This window comes from Syngnathus acus, chromosome 8, assembly GCF_901709675.1.
Source record: "Syngnathus acus chromosome 8, fSynAcu1.2, whole genome shotgun sequence".
NCBI classification, from domain to species: domain Eukaryota; kingdom Metazoa; phylum Chordata; class Actinopteri; order Syngnathiformes; family Syngnathidae; genus Syngnathus; species Syngnathus acus.
The window spans coordinates 9,824,954-9,837,914 of NC_051093.1; the positions used below are offsets into that span (position 1 = coordinate 9,824,954).

At 45.1% G+C, this 12,961-nt stretch overlaps 3 protein-coding genes across 4 annotated transcripts; all 3 read left to right on the plus strand.

The window, feature by feature from the left end:
* Positions 1–2,362: 2,362 nt before the first annotated feature.
* Positions 2,363–4,000, plus strand: LOC119125486 (myeloid-associated differentiation marker-like). Its single transcript, XM_037256069.1, has 2 exons — positions 2,363–2,830; positions 3,205–4,000. The coding sequence occupies exons 1-2, from the start codon at positions 2,564–2,566 to the stop codon at positions 3,796–3,798; spliced, it is 861 nt and encodes a 286-aa protein (XP_037111964.1). The 5' UTR covers positions 2,363–2,563; the 3' UTR covers positions 3,799–4,000.
* A 1,250-nt stretch (positions 4,001–5,250) lies between these two features.
* Positions 5,251–6,556, plus strand: LOC119125487 (myeloid-associated differentiation marker-like). Its single transcript, XM_037256070.1, has one exon. The coding sequence runs from the start codon at positions 5,347–5,349 to the stop codon at positions 6,202–6,204; it is 858 nt and encodes a 285-aa protein (XP_037111965.1). The 5' UTR covers positions 5,251–5,346; the 3' UTR covers positions 6,205–6,556.
* A 1,967-nt stretch (positions 6,557–8,523) lies between these two features.
* On the plus strand, positions 8,524–11,544 carry LOC119125456 (somatostatin receptor type 5-like). 2 transcript variants are annotated; one of them, XM_037256016.1, is made up of 5 exons: positions 8,524–8,818; positions 9,954–10,315; positions 10,520–10,660; positions 10,733–11,119; positions 11,190–11,544. In XM_037256016.1, the coding sequence occupies exons 2-5, from the start codon at positions 9,980–9,982 to the stop codon at positions 11,271–11,273; spliced, it is 948 nt and encodes a 315-aa protein (XP_037111911.1). In that variant the 5' UTR covers positions 8,524–8,818; positions 9,954–9,979; the 3' UTR covers positions 11,274–11,544. The 2 variants fall into 2 exon arrangements, with proteins under 2 accessions (XP_037111911.1, XP_037111909.1); XM_037256014.1 differs by having other exon boundaries at positions 8,525–8,818; positions 9,954–10,660.
* Positions 11,545–12,961: the final 1,417 nt, after the last annotated feature.

Here is a 12,961-nt window from a genome sequence, read left to right on the forward strand (position 1 = left end):
ACTCCGCCCCCCCTCCCATGTGACTGGATACGTCAGTGACCATTCAAACAAGTTATACTGTGAATACACGTTGAATCAATCAGTCACTCTTTATGAGCTGGGGATGTTTTTTCCGTGGTAGAAGTTGAGTTTGCTCATATTATTTTATTTTTAGTCCAAACTCTCTCCCCCCCCCTCGGCAGCGTAGCGTCCTGTACTTTTGCGCTCTATTCTGACTGTCTGCTGTATGCACACTTGCTCCATTTTTGCTCCTCTTATTTATGATGTTATTTGTTTGCTTATTATTTATTCATCACTCTTATTTATTCATTGTTTGTGCCTTCTTGTTTTTATTTTTTGTGTTGTTTACTTGTATGTACATTGTGTACTATGTCTTGTCACCGTGGGATGGATAGTGGGATCATAATTTCGATTTTTTTGTGTGTCTTGGCATGTGAAGAAATTGACAATAAAGCAGACTTTGAAATGATCAACGACTGGATATTTCTGACAGCTCATTAATTTCTGAGCGTAGCCCCGCTGTGCCTGTTTGCATTCACACAATGATAGTTGTGCAATATTGTCAACTATAAGGAAAATCACATTCATTGTGAAAGTGTTTGTATAGCAGTTGCAAAATGGGTTGTACTTCTCCTGACACATATTGGAGAACACGTGACGGAAAATCTCATGACAGTCAGTTCGGGACCAGCAAGAGGTCACACAAGTGAATACCGTGAGAATTAGCACACATTAGGGACAAAAAAATCCAAACTTCAAAAATGCACAAATTGCTCTCACAGGAATGCGGGACCTTTATATCAAAGTTGACTTTTTTTTTCACTCGCTTTGGTATATTTCTAATAGAATTGATTTCTTATCGTTAGAAGTCATTATTTTAGGGCGTTCATGCGTATGACCGCTAGAGGTCAGTATAATACAATGAAAAAGTTCAAGTTAAAGTCCCAATGATGGTCACACACACATATCTGGGTGTGGTGAAATTTGTCCTCTGCATTTAACCCATCCCCGTGTGAAAAATGTTACACTAGCGTTCAACCAAAACATTTTGTTTACGTGGCTAATTAATCAATATCAAAGACAATAGTAACTGCATTTCCACATTGACCGATACAATCATGTCTACTGTTGATTGTTGACACGTCAAAAACACTTACATTTGTAAGCAATGTGATGTGGGTGGCAGGATTGACACCAAAGTATTTCAAACACTAGTGATCGTGATTATTGGTTAGTGTAGAGGAATAAAAAGTGTCCAATCACAGGGCACAAATAGACAAGTGCACTGCACTACAACACCATGCAGTCAGTTTACAGTGTGGGTGTGTGCCTTCATTTCATGGAAGAAGAAGAAGAAGAAAAAAAGTGTGCATCAAAACATGAAGTGGGATCAAAGGATTCTTGTCCTGGTTTTCTCTACAGAGGACACGTATCTCACTGCACTCTCCCTGAAGAGCGAGCACCAGGGAAACTGAAGCCATCATCAAGCCTTATTAGATCAAAACAGGACGCCTGCTGCATTTGTATTGCATTGTATTGATCCAGCGGTTGCAGCTGCAGCAAGATAACATTGAAAAAGAAAGATGGAAGGATGGGGCTGGGCTGGAGGCGTGGGGTAGACGGAGGAAGGCATAAGTGAAACTAAAGGCAGCAGCAGCAGCGACTAAAAAGAGGAACCGTCACAAAGCAAAAAGAAGAACAAATCACTTCCCTACAGTTTAAAGTCATCTATCAATCTTTCTTGATGTGACGCAGGTCAATGTGGTTAAGCTGTAGATACAAAGTACATTTCTTGATGTGACGCAGGTCAATGCGGTTAAGCTGTAGATACAAAGTATATGGACAGCTTATCTCGACACCCGCCCTTCTTCGACAGTACAAAAGTTCACATTCCATTGTTCCTGTTAAACCATTGGACCTGCTCAGTGGCCCTGAGACTGGAAGGTTCAAACCCCGGCCGGCCGGCCGGCCGGCCGGGTCATACCAAAGACTATAAAGATGGGAGCCATTGCCTCCCTGCTCGGCACTCAGCATTAAGGGTTGGAATTGGGGGGTTCGATCACCAAATGATTCCTGAGCGCGGCACCGCTGCTGCTCACTGCTCCCCTCTCTCTCCCCCAGGGGATGGATCAAAATCACATGGGGATGGGTTCAATGCAGAGGACAAATTTCACCACACCCAGATGTGTGTGTGACCATCATTGGGACCTTAAACATTTGCATCAATGAGCTCCTGATAATGCCAACACACCACCCAAAACGATTTGGCGGGGAGAGAAGCTGCGTCACACTGGGTGGGAAAGACTTTTTCTTTACGCAAGCGCCACTCTATTGATAAGCAAACGGAAGCCATCACCTCCTAGGCAAATATTGTATGCATTTTGTAGCACGCATGCGCGTTGATGCTCGCTCGGACCTTAAATGGGTGCAGGCAACGGAGAGGGAGTGGCAGGAAGCTTTGTGCTTGCTGCAGATGTTGGGGCGGCAGTCGCGCGCGGGATGACAACTTGCCTCTGAGGCTCTTAGTGAGTGGACGGACGGAAGATCTATTAGAGAAGTCGCTATGGTGACACTTGACCTCAGGGCGCTGACGGCGCCCGTGGGCATCGTGAGGATACTGGAGGTGATCTGCACCTGCATCTCCTTCGGCCTGGTGGTGTCGATGGGACACACTACCAACTCCTTCTGGACGTGGTGCTTGTTCACTTGGGGCTTCTGCTTCGCCGTCACCCTTTTGGTCCTCTTCCTGGAGTTCCTCAGCGTCAACGCTAAGCTGGCTATTTCCTGGGATGACTTCACCACTGCCTTCGCCATGTTGGCCACGCTCATGGTGTTTGTCCCTTTTTAAATCTGTGATTCCGATCTTAAGCCTTGCAGTTAGTGACTTGTTGCATGCTGTTGGTCGGGCATTGCGGTGACGAATGTCAGCCTGAATGCAAGTTTAGTCACATGTATGGAAGTTCAACAACAGGTGTTGTACGGTCAAAGTACGGTCCAGGGGCCACATGTGGGCCCGTTGCAAAATGAATTGCCCACCTTGTTCACTGTGAAGACTTTTTCAAATCGCTAATTCCCAACTGGCTGGTTCTGATAAATGATCCCATTTGACTTGTTTAGCCCCAAATGATCTATTATTATCTTTGTTCAAATACAAGTTGATTTGTTAGACGGCAGAAGGTACTGATCCATTTTCTTCTTTCCCAGGTGCTGAGCGCATCCATCATCTTCGCCAACTTCTTCACCTGCTCTTCGTGTTCCCAACTGATTGCCGCTTGCGTCTTCTCCTCCCTGGCCTTCATCCTCTACGCCACCGAGGTGGGCTTGACCCGGGCCAAACCCGGGGAGATCAGCGGTTTTCTGTCAACAGTGCCGGGTCTCCTGAAGGTGCTGGAAGTCTACGTGGCCTGCATCATCTTTGTGTGCTTGCGCTACATCTCATACGAGCAATTCCCGGGGCTTCAGTGGTGCGTGGCCGTCTACTCCATTTGCTTCATTTTCGCGCTCCTCGTCATCATCTTCACCATATGCCGACTTCTTGCCGTCTTTCCGGTGCCGTTTGATAAAGTTCTTATCGTTTGTAACGTGCTGGCCGTTCTGATGTACATCACCGCCGTGGTGGTGTGGCCCTACTACAGCTTGAAGGACAACCCCCGACCGAGCATCTGCGATAGCTTTCCAAATTCATGCGGGTGGAATTTGTTGGTGGTTATCACTTTCATGACCTGCGTCAACCTCATTGCTTACATTGTTGATACCTTTTACTCCTTCCGGCTGGTCTTCTTTATGAGTCGAAACTAAAGTCTAGTTTTCTGTAAAGGTTATATCTAGTTGATTTCTAATGAACGATATCAAGTCGGAAATGGCATTTCTTGGCATCTTCTCCACTTTTGATGTAACGTTGTTAGCGCATTGTTAGCGCTTTCACTCTTAACTCAGCCGTTCATGTTGACATGGGATGTAAAGTATGCAGCAAATGAATAAAAATGCTCTTTTGTTTGGTGCCAGTGGACAGTGAGTGATGATAGCCGTGAATGAGTTATTCATTAAAGTGACGCGCCCTTCACATTTCAAAGTCCGCTTCCTTGGGTGTGTTGGGGTGGGTGTGCATAGGTTCAAGGGCACATATTGGGAGTTTGGACAACGCTTCCACACAATCACAATAGGTGTGGTGTCTATTCAGGCTTGCAATCAACTGAGTCACAAAAAAAAGAAGTCAAGAACCTTCTGGAGAAAGTAGGTGGGTCATTATCAATATACAGACTTCATGATATTAAACTATGGCCAAAATCATATCGGTTTTATTTGAGGTTGATGCCAAAGCCACTATTATGACAGGCTATAATTGTGATAATTGGCTGATTCGTTAAAAAGTGATAACAAATCAATACCAATTACAACAATAAATCAAATCCATTTAGTCATTTCAAAGTCTCAAATCTTCCAGCTAAGCCATGAACTCATTCCTCCATTAGCAATTATCTCACTTAAAAAAAGTTGGAGCTTTATTATTTGGTTTTGCGCACTTACGGTTTGCTCTTTGAATGCGTGTCAATATTGACAAATCAATTAGACTTCATTGCCAGTGTTGGTTTCATTTTGCCTTAATGATGCTACATCAATACATCTTCATTCATAATTCATATTGGATCCTTTTGTATAATTCATTCTAAGAACTGCACTGATAGCATTGCAAAGTTGGCAGAAGCTTCAAATATTGCAGATTTAGACTTTTTTTTTTTTCCACCTGGGTCGTAATAGTTTTGGATTTTTCATTCTACTTACTTTCTATTCCACTTGAATTTTGCATGTAGTCGTTAGTTTTAATTCGTTTTTAATAGCAGGTTGTTATTATTATTATTTTTTAAATACTTTGCTGTCGTTTAGTTTTAGCATTCCTTTTAGTTTTTTTATATATATATATATATATATGGAGTATTTGTGATGTTGACTATTTGAATTGTGAAAATGCTTTTTCCCATTTTAGTTATTGGCAAACTATAATAGCCTAACTTAGCACAGGTCTCACGATCCCTCTTGGGCTTGAGAAGTCATTTTTTCCACTCTGTAGAAGATAAGCCTCCCAATGAGGCAAAGAGAGCAAAGTCCAGCACGAGTGTGTCTCGATGAGGCCTTGATAAGAAGCAGCGCAGGTCCAATCAGCAATGACAGCTCGGGGCCATAAAGCGCACACTCAAATCAAGGATGCTGTGCACGTCGACTTCCGCTTTTCCAGAAGAGACATCGAGAGTTTCTCGCCAACGCGGATCTCAAAAAGATGGAGTGAGTGGAGAAGAGGGGGGGGCGGGGTGGTCTTTTGTGAGGTGACTGCCGTTTGCCGGAGCAGCCATGATCCACGTGGACCTTCGCGCTGTGACCCAGCCGCTGGGCATCCTGCGCTTGATGGCCAGCGTCCTCACGTGTATGGCTTTCAGTCTGGTGGCATCGGTGGGCCACGTCCCCTCTCCTTACTGGGCCTGGTGCATGTTCACCTGGTGCTTCTGCTTCTTCTTCACCTTCCTCATCGTCATCCTGGAGTTCACCACCTTCAGCGGCAAGTTGCCTTTCGCCTGGGATGACTTCACCACCGCCTTCGCCGTGCTGGCCAGCATCATGTGCTTGGCCGCCTCCGTCATCTACCCGACGTTTTTCACCTGCGACGTGTGCTACAGACAGATGGGCGCTTCCGTGGTGTCCTGGGTGTGTTTCGGGGTCTACGTGGGCGAGGTGACTCTCAATCGCCTTCGGCCCGGCGGCCAGATCCGTGGCTTCCTCTCCACGGCGCCGGGCGTGATGAAGATGCTGGAGACTTTCCTGGCCTGTCTCATCTTCACGTCTCTGGAGGAACGTCAGTACAGCGGCACTCCTGCGCTGCAGTGGTGCGTGGCGGCGTACTCCTTGTGCTTCATCTTGGCCGTGCTCATCATCCTGCTGAGTGTGGCGCAGCTGACCTCCTTATTTCCCTTTTTCGACAAGCTAGTGATCGCCTATGACGTTTTAGCGTGCGCCATGTACGCGACGGCCGTGGTGATCTGGCCGCTTTTTAGTTTCCGCGACAACGGGAGACCGCCCGACTGCGGCTACCTGTGCTCATGGGATAAACTGGTGATTGTCAGCGTCATGACAATTCTCAACTTGTGCGTTTACATCCTGGATTCGGTCTACTCCGTACGGCTCGTGCTGTGCAGCAGCACGGAGCGAAGCTAACATTTGTGTCCTGTGCTTGATGGAACTTCGAGATCACTTTGTATACAAAATGTTGGTTGAATTTTTTTTCATTCTCATTTGTTCATTCTCATTTCATTATGAAATAAGTGGAAGTAATCAAAGAACATTTGGAGCTGATTGGTTTTTGTCTAGTTAATGATTCAAATTCTATCACTCCCATAAAAAGAGAAATAAATAGCATGTGGAACTTTGGATCCAGGGACAACGAAAAGGCTCAACAGAGCAATTACGTCACTTTATTACCATCATAAATGCTGCATAACTCTGATTATAGGTGTGACATGATGTTGCCAAGGAATGAATCTTTTAACACTAACTTGCAACTTAATAAGTCGTCAACAATTAGTCTTACTTTCCACGCAATTAGAAAGCCATCACACTTAAATATGGTTCGATATTAAATGTGATAATTGAGACAACAAAGGATACAACAGCCCAGTGGTGATAAAATACCCTTATCAGCATCTCTCTGTTCATAGCGAAACGTTAGCATCCGCAATAAAACTAACGTGTGGGCGGAAGAGGATATAGTTTGTTCTTTATTTTTAGTTTTATATGCTTTCATAAGCTCCAGTCGTTAGAAATTGCCAAAGGATTGCAAAGTGTGAAGAGAGACAATCATTAAATGTACTCACATGACTTCCAGTTGACTCACATATAAAAGAGCTGTAAAACAAGTGTGGGAAAAATAAAAAGTTAGGATGGAAATGCAAATATGGCATTTTACAAAAAGACACTCACATGAGAAAACTCCCCCAAAACGTGTTAACCAAGATTTGAATGATGTTCACTATATTTTATTTGGCAATTTCTGGACTAGCATTTAAGTGAACCTGGGTCAAATGGAACAATTCAAGCAAGGATCCTGTTTTTTGTTTTTTTTTAAATTCTTTGTAGTGCGTCAGTGAGGCTTGTTAAAGTCAATATGCCTTTGTAGGCCAGCGAGATCTGCTGTGATTTGGATTGCACAGGCCAGGGACACTGAAATGTCACTCACTGGCTGACAGATACAACTCCACTCTGGCAGAAAGCAATGAAATGGCAACAAAATCAAAGACGGACAATTTGGATGCTCTCTTGAACTTGATTGTGAATGTTAGGGGCTGTTTTAGTCAAAAGCCTAAAATAACTGCACATTTCAGCTACTGGCTGCTAATGACGATGCACCTCCAGGGCTGTTTGTGCCAACTTGTATCAGTCCTATTTAAATGCGGATTATGTCTTGTGCTAATGATGCTCTTTTAAAAGCTCAGCACATCATCATGCCCAAAAGGTTTGGTTCACTTTCTGCCATGCACTAAGGGAGCGAGTGAGTGAGTGACGCCACCATACTTTGCCAATTGGGTGTGCGATTGAGATGACCTTATTTGTACTTTTCAAGTCATTGGACTTGTCCTCTTTTGAAGCCTGAGAGTGTCAACTTTCTGCGGAGGCTTCAGATAATGAAGTGGTGAAAGTGCAAAGTGGGGCGGAGGGGATCAATAAAAGCTTGCAAGTGACATTGTGGTTAGCCTTTCTTCTTTGAGTGTCGACGTGCAAAACAAGTTGATTTGATGAGACACTTCACTCATGGAATAGATGAATAGATGACGCTCAGAAGGCAGCATGCTGCCAGCATGCTGGCAGCATGCTGGCAACACTGGCGCCGCCACGTCCTCTGCAAAGCCACATAGGTTTGCCAAAAAATCATTTCTATTCAATAAATTGAATATAGGGGACCTTTCACACGAACTATTTTCTCCTGCTTTCTAAATCCTGTGACTTGAATTCTTGTATTCTTGATGATCGAACAAAAACATGCGTTTTTGAGACGTGGCCATTGTGCGCGATCCATTGTAAATGAGCCATCTCATCAGCCACCATGTGCTGTTTGCCTTGCCCTGCGGGACACATTTCTATACACAGCTAGCTGTGTGTTGACTTACAACCTGGTCCGAATGTGGAGCAGCCAAACAGGTCTTTTCAAAAGACGTCAGCAACTGACCATTGTCAACAAAACATATGCTCACCGTGGAAAATACAGAAAGCGTGTCCTAATTTGACGCTAATTTCCCTCGTCTTCATAAACTATCTTCACACTCTCCATCCCGAGGGCTCTCATTGTGACTCTCCATCACGACACACCCACGCATGCATAAGCACACTTCTTTATATTTGTTTCGAGACATCGTACAAGGTTGGCCTGAAAACCGATTTAGAAATTGGGATCAAATGTGTGCTTTGCCGCTGTTGAGCTGCGACCGGAGATACACCCACCTATGGGTGGGACTTTGGCAACCAAAGGAGGGGTGACATTTCCCTCACATAAATACTCACCGTGCATCCATCCTTGACGGGCTTCCAACACGGTGTCGTCTCCGGAGCGAAGCTTCCAAAGCCACCTGCACGACGGGGCAAAGTTCACCCTCATGTTTAGGCCACTGAAGATGGCGGGAGGAGCGTGCTGACGGTCATAAAGATGACTCTTCGAAGGGACGAGGAAAGGTTCTTGTCTTTGACCTTGAAAGAAATTCCAAGACTGTTCTGATGCCGAGAGAGCACGGAGGCATCACTCCAGATAGCGGCGTGGAGAAGATGAGGAGCGCGGTCACAGGTAGGATACGGCCCGTCCTCACCATCTACGTTATGACACAAAAAGGAAATAGGGATGCATCGAGAGGCAAGTTCTGCAACTTGTGGAATCAAAACACAAACCATGGGGCTCATGTGAGATGAAGATGAAATATGAATTTGACCTAAGATGAGCATTGTAATCCAACAAGTTCATTTCTCAAAACATGTGTGCTATGTTTGGACTTTCTACATTGAACTTACACTTTGAATGGCTTTTTGCACTTTTATAAAGACTTCATGAATGCATTCCGTTGGGTGTGTGTCGCTGTACTTTTCATAACCAAACGGAAAAGATTGTGTCAAGTGTTGAAAAACATAATGTACGACACGTTTTTCTGTTGCCTGCACTTCATTTGAATATGTCAAGACAAAAAACGGCCTCGGGCTAAATCGAGATGTAGCCGTAGAGACAATAATGCTGTAAGAATGAGAAAGAACCGCTGGCCCAAGATGTCAGTCGGGCGGCGGTGGGTGGCAGCATGTAGCCTGAAGCAAACATGCTGTTTGTTTTCTCAACAAGGCACTGCGGGCTGCACGTCACTCCTGTTTTTGGAGCGCGGTTGACTGAATCTTGACATCAAACCAGTTATTGTATTTGTGAAACAGCTCTCGACAGCCCCAGCTCGCAAAAACTGACAGCTACCATTTATCAAATTAGTCTCGGTCACTCATGGCGGGGGAGTACATAGCAATTTAAGACCGAGGTCGCTAACTAGCAGCCAGCGCCACGGGACTGACTGGACATCAGAACGGCATATTGTTTTCTTTCTCTCTGCGGTGGGAGCAAAGCTTTTACGTCACGATCCAGCACCCTAGCCGGCGGCTAACACTTCTCGTCATTTCGTCCTTCAAATTTGGCACGAATGTTGACAACGCAGGTGTTGTTCCATTTAAAAAGACTTTTTTTTCCACTTGAAAGGAGCTTCAAAACGTATCCGCATCACAAATTCCAGATAGGACGCTCTTGTTCTCCACCATTGTTGTTTTTTGTTAGCCTGTGTTAGACTTACGTGTTGACTCGACTGTAGCAGGATTGTAGCAAAACGTCGTGTCATGTTTACACATCATGCAGATAATGACTTGAAATGTGTGTATTTCTCTTGTTCTCCTAAAAGCTCCATTTGGATAACCCTGCCCAAAGATGGCCGACTACAATATCACAGTGTCTGAGGAGGTGGCGGACATGTCTTTCCCTCAGCACCACATGACGGAGCACAACGGCAGCATGTCCAACGAGACGGAGCCGCTGGCGTTCCGCGTCGTCACGGGGCTGGTCTACAGCGTGGTCTTCATGGTGGGCCTCTTGGGCAACTCCTTGGCCATCTTCGTGGTGATCCGCTACACCAAGATGAAGACGGTGACCAACCTGTACATCCTGAATTTAGCCGTGGCGGACGAACTCTACATCTTGGGAATCCCCTTTTTGGCCACCAACAGCGTGCTTTACTACTGGCCCTACGGGGATTTTTTCTGCAAGGTGTGCATGACCGCCGACGCCATGAGCCAGTTCATGTCCACCTTTTGCCTGACGGTGATGAGCATCGATCGCTATCTAGCGGTGGTTCATCCCATCCGCAGCGTCGGGTGGAGGAGGCCGCAGGTGGCCAGGATTTTCAGCGCCATGCTGTGGCTGGTGTCGTTCCTGGTGGTGCTGCCGGTCACCATCTACTCGCATGTACAGGAGGGCTTCGACACCTGCAACATCACGTGGCCCGAGATGCAGAACTGGTGGTCCGTGGTCTTCATTCTCTACACATCCATCCTCGGCTTCTTCGGACCGCTCTTGATCATTAGCATCTGCTACTTGCTCATTGTTATCAAGGTACATCAAGGTCTCCCAGACTTTTCCCAGGGGTTCTCCATTCAGTGACATAATTGTCTTTGTTTTCTCCAGGTGAGGTCAGCCGGCACTCGCGCGGGTGTGACCAAGCGCCGTAAGTCCGAGCGCAAGGCCACCCGCATGGTGGTGATCATCGTCCTGGTCTTTGTCCTTTGTTGGATGCCCTTCTTCACCACCAACATCGTCAACCTGGTGCACATCATCCCCGAGAACAACGCCACAGCAGCCGTCTACTTCTTCTTAGTCATCCTGACTTACGTGAACTCCTGCGCCAACCCGATCCTATACGGCTTCCTCTCGGTCAAATTCCGGCAGAGCTTCCAGAAGGTGCTCTGTTTCCACAAAGCCCAGAAGGTTCCATCTGCCGCACACACCGACAACCACCTGCCTCTTTTCCCAGCCAGGAATCCCAACCACAATGGAAACATTCAGAACAGCCAGGTAAGATGACAAGCCTCAAAGGTTTTGTCAGATAATGTGGAACCAAGTGTGTGTGTGTGTGTGTTGACAGGCTGTCCAGATGGAGGCTGCTGCTGCTGCGGCAAAACCTGACAATGACTCCTCAAATGGCTTGAACGGTCAATCAAAGCTGTGAGATGACGCAACACAAACAAAAGTGCCGCCCGCCGTTTAGCATTCGACTGCTCTTTAGCTTTCATTCATTGGATTAAGATTCGATTTGGATTCATCTTCAGAGTTTCGTTTTTATTCGTTCAATTTAAGAGGAGTCAATAAATGGAATTCTTCCATGACCGAGAGCAGTATTTTTGTATGATGTTCATGTCTTTTTTTTTTTCCTGGGAAATATCGGTGGTTCTGATTGAGAAATAAATAATACTGCAGTCGGTGTGTGATGCCCTCCTCCCAAAAAATAAGAGTCATAGTAATCGCCTAGCAGTCCAAAAACATGTCAAAATGAAACTCCTCAACTTACAAAACCTTGGCACGGAGATGCTACAAGGAGGCACCAAAGCACTACGTTTGTCTCAATGAAGATAACGGCCTGAATGAACAAACAAACGGTTCTGGCGACTGTATAATGAGCATATTTTGCCATAACATGACATAATCAGAAGTCAGTCACAATGTTTCCATTGGCAGAAATGCGCTGTTCTTTTCGCCCTTTTTTGAGTTTTCTTCTTTTACTTGTAGACGTGACTAAATGTCCTGAAGCAAAATGATTCATCAGTGAGAACCTTGTCCCCTGATGATTGTCATTAAAGAGGCATAGTTTGGCCTGAAAGCATGGCGCTCTTTTGTTTTGTATCACGAATGAACAAGTGTGCTCAAGGCAAAGCAACAGCTTGGCTCGGCTCAAGTTGTTGCTGTTGCGGTTAGAAATACCACTGATGAGAAATGCACCTTACTCATGGCGTGCATGATGGTGTGCTTTTATGTTTACTGTATGATGAAACAAAATGAACGGACAACGTACGTATAAGCTGTCAATTTTGCTCCTCTGGTGGTCATTATGAGAAAAACATATTTGCTCTGCCCCCCCCCGGTTATCAGGGTAACAAATGAGACTGAACCTTCCACCTTCACTGGAGGCAGCTGGGGAAATGTTGCATTTCAATTCAAACAGTGGCCATAGATCAAATTCATGATTATAGTTAGTTTAATGATCACATCTCATTTTATATTTAAATACTCAATTTTGCGTTCCCTGGCTTTTGATTCTTTTTCCCCCCCATAAATCTGTTGTGGTCCTTGTACTTGTTGGTATCCATGCTGAATAGTGTTGTGTTCTATTTGTTGGTCCATCTGATGCTATGATGCATTTTTTGGTCTTGACACTAATTGTGAGTACCGTAATTTTCGGACTATAAGTCGCACCGGAGTATAAGTCGCACCAGCCATAAAATGCCCAAAAAAGTGAAAAACCCCATATATATGTATATAAATCGCTCCTGAGTATAAGTCGCCCCCCCACCCAAACTATGAAAAAAAACCGCGACTTATAGTCCGAAAATTACGGTAAATTGAGACCAAGGCATTATTGTTCCAGTATAACCTTTGTCCTTGGCTCAAATAAAGGTTGTAGAACACTGCTCTGTTGTTTGTTTGTTTTTGCTTGTCCCCTGGTACAGGTCTGTTTCGTTGTGAGGTAAAACATTTCAAGTGGTTTCAACGTCCTCGCACTAGTGGTACGCTGGTTCTCTCTAGTGGCAACTGAGAGGAATCACTGGCGACGTTCCATCAGTTTCAAATCATTCTTTGATTTTTATTTCCTCTATTATCTTCAAACTATGCATAATGCTGCACTGACTTACAATAATATCA